Source organism: Alligator mississippiensis, chromosome 5, assembly GCF_030867095.1.
Source record: "Alligator mississippiensis isolate rAllMis1 chromosome 5, rAllMis1, whole genome shotgun sequence".
NCBI classification, from domain to species: domain Eukaryota; kingdom Metazoa; phylum Chordata; order Crocodylia; family Alligatoridae; genus Alligator; species Alligator mississippiensis.
Window position 1 is genome coordinate 38256341 of NC_081828.1, and position 9837 is coordinate 38266177.

Sequence of the window (9837 nt, forward strand, 5' to 3'; positions counted from 1 at the left end):
GTTCACTTTATGTAGTACATAACTTGGAATACTTTTCATTTTCTGAAGTTTCATGATGCTTTACTGAACCAGACTTACAGTATTCTTAAGGTGCTGTGTAGGGTCCCTATTTGTGGTTTATTCAGCAGCATGCTGTGTTTGTTAAAGAGCATGTGAACTTGCAGCACTTGCTCCTGTGGACTGAACTTGCATCTCCCTATTGTAAAGTCTGTTCAGCATCTAAAACCCTTCTATCGTGGATGACGCAAAGCATTCTCTTCTTTGCTGGTTAAACTAGACAGCTAGGAGGGAACCTCAAATTACTTCCAAATGTTCACTGTTTGAGCTTGGATGAGCCCCCCCCCCCAACTTAGTTAACTTAAATATGCTAAGCTGGCTGTTTTTTGACAAATAACTTCATTATGGCTAGACTGGCCCATAATAATTTTGTTTTATGATCTTCCCCTTATTATCTTGGTTTATAAGAAAAATATGTCTCAAGCCAGACACAAAAGCAAGAATGTTTTCAATATTCCTGCATTTTTTTATGGCTCATTGAAATAACTTTTAAAATGGAGTTTTGTTCTAAACTACACTTTTTTGCTCTATGATTTACTCACTGTTTTCTTCTGTATAAATTTTAGAACATCTTTTTAGATTCCATCCCAAAACCCACAAGTTAAACTCTTATTCTTGTATGAAAATGTTTGTAGGCTGAGTAATGGATACATTTTTTTTATAGAACTCTGGTACTGTAGTTACATCAGTTTTTTTACTTCTGTAACTGTTTTCACAAGCTTGTGGCTGTATCCTTACTTGGACAGATTTTAGTTAGGGGAGAAAGTGGTAATATTGCTGTTGCCTTTTGCATCCTTTAACAGTGTAATGTTGATCAGTTTTCTTCCTTTTTAGTGTTGTCCCGCTTTTAAGAGAGTCCATTGGAATCTTGATGCAACGAACTCCTCCTCCTCTGGAAAATGCTCTGCCTCAGTGCTATCAGAGGGTGAGCCCTGGCATTTTGGGACAATGAATAAGCAGCAAATATTTGTATATTTGTATGTGGGAAGTTTTTTACATGTGTTGTCTAAACCTGTCTTTGCTTCCTTAACATCTATCCTAAATTTATACCCAAAAATGGTCTTAAATCCCTAATTCTAAATATTCTGTACTCCCAGGTAGTAACTGTATGTGTGTGAGAGATTTTTTTTCTCAGGGTATACATTTTTGGCTTGGAACAAACTATTTCTAAGCCCTTCTCAAGTAGTAAAGCAAACCTGCATAATATAGACCTGTATAATGGAAAACCAAGCCAAGCATTACATATAGAACTTGCATGTTGTTCAGTTCAGAGCTGGAGATGTTGAACTATTGGTGAATTTTTTTTTTCTCTGTCAAGAGAATACTCTCTCACTCCTCAGTAACTATTTTAGTCTTTGTAAAAGTGAAGAATATTATTTGTATTGGGACTAAATGTAAACGAATCATATTTGGGATTTGAGATCTTAATGTATTTCTCTTTGCCCAAACAGTACCAAATGTACTACATATGGTTGGTGTCTCCTGTGCAATCTTAGGAGGATGCATAAAGGAATAAAAGTTACTGGTTTTTCCACGATAGTTCAGGAGATTGTGTTGTCGCACTCAATGTTTATACAAAAGCTGGATGGAAACAGTTTATACTCAGAATCTGATATGTTTTAAGTGTGTTTGGAAGTTCAGAGAGGGAGACTCTTACCTCAGAATAGCCCATAGCCCAGTAATTAGCACTCATCCAAAATGTGGGAGAAAAAAATTCCATCTTTATTAAGAGGCAGACAAGGCATGTGTACATCCCTGCAGGAAATTTTAATTAATTGAGGGGTTTTTTTAAACAAAAAGACCACATGTTGCTACAGTATTCCCAACTAGCTCTGGTGTTTTACAAAACTTCTTGACTAAGTTGAAAATAAGCGGATGCGCAATGCCTTTTACTCAGTGCAATAACTACAAGTGCCTTTTTCCATGCCTCAGGTGATACTGTTTTTACAAATGAGTGATGCCAAGTTTCAACAGAGGATATGTGTAATAAAGAACATCACTAAATCCTTTAATGGACCAGTGAAGGTTGAAAGGGATGTCCCCGCATTTCTGTAAATGTTTCTGTAAAAGCATCTTGTATTTGTTAATGTGCATTGTTTCTAAATTCATTTTGAAGCATGCATTCCTGTATTTTAGGTCCAGCAGTTGCAAGGAGTTTACAGTCTACATGATCCACACTTCTGGACTCTTTGTACTGATGTTTACATAGGGACTTTGAAATTATTTGTAGCTCCTGATGCTGATGCAAAGTGGATTTTAAGCCAGACTCACAATATTTTTACTCAGGTATGTCTGCTTTACTTGTTAACAGAAAGTTGAAAACTAAATAGCAGTTAGATGTCTGAAAACCATGACAGTTTGGTAGAGAAAATGTGGATGTCCCTTTGACAGATGGTGTAAAACACAGAACAATAATTTTTTGCTGTTCTGTCTTCATCACTAGTCCAAGTGCCAATAAGTGTTTAGCTTCTGATTATTAGCGCCAGCTACCAGAAACAGAAAGGAAGGGGAAAAGTCCTGTTTGATATGGGAAAAATGGCCTATTTATCATTCAGTTTTGGGAATCTCTTATTGGAGACATGACATCCAAAGCTGTAATCTTTCAGGTATATAACAAAGCCAACTTGAAGCCCCGTACTGACATACAAGAGACCAAGAAAATAAATGAGGCTTCTGACCACAGAGGCTAAACTTACTTCTGCCTTTACTGTGATGCTCCTTTTGGGGTTCTTCCCTCCCACCTTTGAGAAGCTACATTCTTTGCATTATGGTGCCTTTTGCAACATCCATGCAGTGGTAACCATTAAATCAACCTTTACCAGTAGTTGCCACATGGTGATATGAGATCACTATATTTCCCTTTATCTACAGCTAAGAAGTAACTTCAGCATCTTAATAGCATGGTTTAGTAAAAGCATTTCCAGATGAGACTGGGCTACTGAAATCAACGCTGCCCACAAACATACTTTTTAGGAAATTCTGTTAAACCAAAGCAGCTTTTCTGTCATTTACTGGGTGCATCTACACAGTGCAGTTAATGTGACTGAATATACTCTGGGTCAGTTTGAGCCAGAGTAAACTAATCCTGACATCACCATCAACACATGTGTTTAAGTGCATAATTTACTGTGCTGCTGGATACTACTTGTATCTGATGGGACTATCTGGCAGTGCAGTAAATTAGTCTACTGTGTCATAATTGTTCTGCACATGTAGGCAGTGACACTTTACTGCATACTGTTTAGATATGCCCACTGACACCTTAAAGGAAAAAATATGAATGGGATTCAGTTGACTGTTTACTAGGGGTGCACCAATAGAGATTTTAGGGGCCAATACCAATAGCTGATTTTTAAGGAGGCATATCAGCTGATACTGATCTGATTTCTGATACAGCTGTGTGCAGCTGGTAAGTCTGTTGTGGTAAAAGGGGAGGGGGGAGGAAAGAGGCGTGGGGAGGGGCAGATCAATGCCCATCACAGTGAGGGAGGGAGTGGGGCTGATGTAGGTGCTGTATGGCCAGGGTGTGTGCGGGAAAGGAGCCACAGGGAGTGGGGAATGGGGAGTGGCTCCTGCTGCAGCCCCTGCTGCTCGTCCGTGGGAGGGGGTGTGCCCCTGGATCTGTGCTGGCCGGGCCGGGCAGGCTGCAGCGCTGCACTCGGAGTGGGCAGTGGCAACACTGGAAGGGGGCCTGTGGAAGGGGGGGGCTGCAGTCACCCCAGATTTTGCTGTAGCCCTCCCCCACCTTCCACCACCACCCACCTTGGGCACAGCACAGCCCTTTGCCTCAGCCTGCAGCTGCAGCCCACCCCACTCCACGCAGATCCAGGAGCACAACCCGCCCCCACTCCTCCAGACCCTCCTGGACAAGCAGCCGGAGCCACTGGACAAGCGGCATGCAGTGGCAGGAGCTGCCCTGCACCCCCTGGACAACCCATGGCTCTGTCCCATACCTGCCCCAGCTGGCCAGTGCCTACCCCAACCCCACTTCCCCCTTCACCATGGGGGGCATTGATCTGCACGCCCCCCACGCCCCTTCCTTTCTCCCTCCCCTTTCAACACAACAGATTTACCAGCTGCACGCAACTCTCCACACTGCTGGGCCATGCTCCTCACTGCCTGTGTTCTGCGCTGCAGATTATCGGCCACATCAGGCCAATTTACAATATAGTCAATTTTCTTTATATCAGCGCTGATCCGATATCGGACCGATGTATCAGTGCACCTCTACTGTTTAACCGTGGGAAGGCATCATTGATAATGAATTTTTCTGTAGGTGGATCTAAAGTACAGTATCAAATGATAGTAGAGTGGTCTCCAGTAAAAATAACTGCTATTATCTGTTGCATTAACTCTACCACATCACCTTGTTTTAGCTAAGCTGATGGTTCAAAACATCTTAACACCAGCCAGGAGCTGATTCCCAAGTATCACAAGATGCAGCATAGTGCTCGTTTCTGAAAAGCATGAATCATCTGCACTATTCAACTAACACAAATAGTTAATCTGTCAGATAAAAGGGTTCCTTCCCCAGTGCACAAAGATTTTTTGGCTTCTCTAATTGAACTGAAAAGTTCTCTCCAGAAGAAGACATTCCTTTGTTGCTTGATGAGTAAAATCCAAGGTACATAACTGTCTGTTCTGTAACTTCAGTGTCCTGTCATTTCACCTGTGAACCAAACATATATGTAGAGATATTATTTCTGGACGGATATCCCTTGTGCTACTGTCAGTCTAAGGCACATCCTGCGTTTGGCCTCTTGGGAGGATGACTTCTTTCACGTAGCTGTCTCTCACCATCGCAGGAAATTTTGACTGTAGGACTGCAAATCCAGTAGCATTAATTGAACTCTTTATGTGGTCCATGTGTCCTTATTTCCCAGAGTCAGTCTTCAGTTTTAATGGAATCGTCTGAAAAGTTCAGCTGGAAAGATACATGTACTCACATCCCTTTGAGTTTACAGTGTTTTTTAATTAAATGGGAATTTAGCTCTTAGAACTGAATCAAGACAGGTTCAATTAATGCTGATGGAAGTTTGAAGAACCATGGGGTTAGAAAAATCATGTCTTTAATGTGATTAGAAGATTGTGGCCCATCCTGTTAGATACAGGTCTGGGCATGTTTCATTTATTTGTGACATCTAAGTTGGAATGTTGTAACTTCTAACAATTGGTAGCAAATGCAGCAGTCCTTTTGTTTAGCAGCGTGAGTCATTGTGAATACATCACCTTGAGGCTTTGATCCCTTGACTTTTCCCATATAAAGAGTCCTCCAGTTCAAAGTCTTTCTCCTGGTCATTAAAGCTTCTCTGGGGAATTTGCTCTGAGGTCTCTTCTCATTCTAAACCCATGTTGTCTCATAATGACTGTGTGTTGTTGAAACAACAGCATTCCCTAATAGAGGGAAGCTTGAGATATGATTTTCACAGGAATTGGACCTACATTATAGAATTTATTTCTGTGGGAAATGACCACTGGACTCTGCACTTGCAATACAAGATGCACAACTTTTTGGCTTGTCTTTTCCACAAGATACCTTGATTTCTTGGAGGAAATGCATGCACATTTGACAAGAGTTAGCAAATAACATTAATATATTTTGATGACAGGAATGTGAAGGGATTGTTGCTATAATTTCTGTTCTTAAATTCTTGAGAAGCAGTCAAGTACCAGGAGTGTGTGAGGATCATCATTATTTATGTAACTGACTTTGAGGCTAATAGTTTTTGAATGATTTCACTCATAGTTATTTATATAGAATGGTATTAGAGTTAAGGGAATTCCTTACATTTAAACTCGTTAGGGCTTTTGAAAGAAGTGGTTTATAATCTGTATGCCCAAAAGGTGTTTTGGCCTTTCTCATACACACCATTACAATACTGGCCTTTTCTGAAATTCCTGCTTTTATGCTGTAGGGCAGCTTCATATTTCAAACCTACATGTCATATTGTTATGCTGTACTGCACTTGAGCTGGCACCGTTTCAAGGGTTTGTTTACTTTTGTTTTGAGATGGTGAGATCAGTGCTAAAGGTTTATTATGGGAATGAGGACAATAGAAATTATCTGGGAATAGTTTCATTCATGGCACAGCAGTTACGAAAGGCTTAATTAAAGAGGGCAGTGTAAGAAGAGGACTTGAGATATTAGGCTGATGTTATTTAAAAGCTTGCATATATTAGACTGTAGTACTTGTGAATTTTTAGACTGTATGTGAAGGATTTATGCTTTCAGATGCACATTTTTAACCTTGTAGCATCCCTACAAATCTTTGACTCTTGGGCTCATGTAGTTCCACTTCTGATGGATGCTTGGTTAAGAATGGTGGAAGCATTACAAGAAAAGTATGTAAGTATTTAGCAGATGCATTAGGTAGTTCTCCAGGTACATTTTTAGGAAGTAACTAGGGTACAGTTGAGTGGGACATGCTTGCCCAGTTCACTAATTTTCTATTTTTCTGTTGTTTACAGGCGGGAGTAAGACAGCTTTATGTACAGATTGACTTTGCTGCCATGTAGAGAACATCATAAATGTGTTCTTTGGACCAAAGTTTTCTGGTACTGTAACAGTATAAACTCTACTTTTTGAGGAAGAGCCTTCTCTCCCATAGTTCAGTAAGATTGAATGAACTACCATCTCTGGGCTACTTTTATGGGATTCATCTCTGAGGAGTAAATATCAAAAGAATCTGTTATGGACTTTGGGTCTTGTGTTTTGTGGCCCCCAAACTTTTTATTTTTTGTGGGGGGGGTTTTGTTTTTGTTGTTTTTACTTTTTACATTTGTTTCAATAAGAATGTGGTACTGCGAGCCCTGGGTCAGATCTTCAAAGCTGCTGCTGAAACCACTGTTCCTTCCCATAAAAGCAGTGTTACCAAGAATTGGAAATGTTTTGTACATAATGTCACAATGGTTGACATTCTTCAGTATAATCATATGTTTGTAAAATTGTTTGTACTTTGCAAACTTAATGAACCAAACCATATTGGGTTTTCAAAGTGCCTTTTATATCAGCAAAAGTATTTGCCAGCATAGATGCAGAATATCAAGGGTTTTTATTATTTTTATGCCTGTAATTTGTACACAGTCTGACTTTTGCTTGTGATATATGTGATTTTTTTTTTGTGTACTTCCATAATTGTAGCTGTTAAACCCCATTTATTGTTGCATCTTACCAAATGAGCAGGAGTTAATTTTGCTTAAAATTTGACATTATCATTGTGGGAAACTTGCTTTCAAAACAGACTGGATATTTTGATAAATATCTCTTGTGCAAAGGGTTCTTTTAACCAAATTAATTGGTTAGACCTTGATTTAACACACTAAGTGGAATAGCCTTTCAATCTTGTTGCAGTAATTAGAGATGATCTGATGATCTATGTCCACATTCATATGTCATCATATAAACAGGAGAGGTAGTTGTAGGGAAGTGGTGGTGATGAAAGTGCTGCCTTGGTCTGTATCTTTGAAACAGTGACTTTTTCCTGAATAAGTTTGGTTGTGAAACTTAATCTCTTAGATTGTAATAGATTATGATGGATTTTTGAAGACTATGAAAGGGATTGCAGAGGAAGTCATTGCCCCTGACAGCACTGAAAACTGGGATGAGGAGCTTTCCCTGGCAATTGGACCAGAAGTGAGAAATGAAGACTAGCATATGTGCTGTTTCAGGTTACATTCTAGGTTGACAGGTTTTGATTTTGCTTTCAGCATTTCTCTCTGTAATGCTTTGTGTGTTCCATAAATAATAATAACTTTTTCAGTCTTGAACAGCTTTTCCAGAAACACCCAGTTGGACCATATTTTTCTAGTGTCAATATTACTTTCCATGTTGAATCCAAAATAGGTTTCTAAGACAATCCTACTTCACCTGTTACTATAGTTTTAGTGCTTCTACTAAATTGTAGCACTTCCTATATTTTCTCTTTCTATTGTTTGAATTCAGAAACTGAATATGTGTCTTTGGCTTCCAGTTTTGAAGTTGTTCATCATTCTGAACAAGGAAGGCTCAGTTTTATTAACTAGAAACAAATATGCCATTTTTCATATGAAACTTTGTTTTTGAAAAAGAAATGGGTATTTTATTTACCGTGCCTTGTAGAGTAAACTAAGGCAAGGATGCTTTTTGGAAAAATCATAGCTGCTGGGGACTGGTATGAATTCTAGGTATATTACTAAAGTATGCAGCTTCCACATCAGAGATGATAAGGAAGTTCTTCGAGTCTGTTTTATTCTACTCCAGTCCTAGCCCATATTTTCACATTTATTAATTTATCAACCAACAATGACTTATCTGTTTCTTGACATGAGTAATCCAGAAATGAGATGAAAATGCAAATACTGAATTCATATTTCATATAAAGCTGTGATTCAAATCCGTACCAAGTAAGATGCTGTGATTCAAATCCCTAACAAGCTGCAGCCTATATTTTTTGTAGTTTCTTGCACATAAATGGATTGTTGGTGTCTTTTGTTTCTGATTTTTGTGGTCTGGTTTCTCTATTCCTTCCCTTTTGTTCAGATTATTTCAGCAATGCTGAACATGATGTTCTGTCATTTTAAACCATCATTTTAAAAGCAAGAGCCAACTTCCATCATCTAAATTGCATAAACAGTGAATCTCGAGCTGACGTTTGGTGCAAATTAGTCTTTGTAGAGACTTGGGGCAAGATCCAAAAGATATTTAGGCACATATCCTCCTGTTGAAATCCCTGAAATCCCATTTAAGCCAATGGGCTTGTTAGGTATGTGAATATTTTGAATATAGAACTCAGAGCCTCGACTTTGTTTAAAGTCTAATAAGCAAGAACTCTTAATCCTGGTCTTTAAACAGGAGTGTACCACGGACCGAAAGGTTAGGCTTTGGCCACTTGTGAATGTTTTAACTTTGTTTTAGTTAAATGGTTTTTCAGTTGTTGTGATGTGCTCTACATCTTTCTGTAAGGGAGCAACTGTCTGGATGTTGCTTGCTTTTTTTTCTTGAACACGTCAAACAGTATGGCTAATCTGTCTTGCCAAAAGACAGCTCTTGACTGAGAATATAATCAATTTTCTGCACAGAGAAGTTTACTGAAAAGTGCTTTTAAACATTTTTGGCAACTTTTTTTGTATTGCCTCGCCAGATCTTTAATTTAAAACTCTTAGAAACACAAACGCAGGGCTAGGTTATTTCCTAACCAGAAATGTGTATATGGTTTTTAATCAAGATCATACAATCTTAATCATACTGGGGATAATTTGAGGTTTTATAGCAAGACACAGATGAATTCCACATTTGTTGTTGAAAATCGTAATTTAAGGCTAAGGATAATGTATTGAAGCCAGTTGCTTGCAGTCAGCAGTATGATGATACTGTTGTTTTGAATTACACTATTTTTGCTGAATAGACTTATTTTAAAAGGAGAAACACCAATAAATTGGTCAAAAAAACATGGATGACATGGTATTTCTTGTTTGTGTAAACCTACCTTGGTTACATTCAGTCCAATGGCACGATAGCAATTACCTGGAGGGGGGGGAGGGGGGGGGTTACCTACTAAGGAAATGATTCAGCTTGGGGTTAGGGATGCTACAGTTTTTGGAGGCTAAAAGTCACATAGGTCATTTAAAACTCCAGAACCTTGAACATCAAGACCAACTTCCTAGTGTCTCTTTTGCTTAATGATAACATGAAAGATTCCTTTTCTAGTACACCAATGGGACATACCAATTGGCAAAACTGTCAGAAGACCAAAGATGGATGCAGCTGTAAAGAAGATGACCCATCTGAGTGATGATGTTTTT

At 38.9% G+C, this 9837-nt stretch overlaps 1 protein-coding gene across 2 annotated transcripts in view; it reads left to right on the forward strand.

Moving 5' to 3' along the window:
* SLC30A7 (solute carrier family 30 member 7) overlaps positions 1 to 9487 on the forward strand; it is a 53913-nt gene extending 44426 nt beyond the window's left edge. For both annotated transcript variants that reach the window (XM_006273723.4, XM_019479097.2), the window contains exons 9-11: positions 892 to 982; positions 2194 to 2343; positions 6526 to 9487. In XM_006273723.4, coding sequence (XP_006273785.1) covers positions 892 to 982; positions 2194 to 2343; positions 6526 to 6573 — 289 coding nt within the window. In that variant the 3' untranslated portion in view covers positions 6574 to 9487. The remainder of the gene's footprint in view (positions 1 to 891; positions 983 to 2193; positions 2344 to 6525) is intronic.
* The last annotated feature ends 350 nt before the right edge of the window (positions 9488 to 9837 follow it).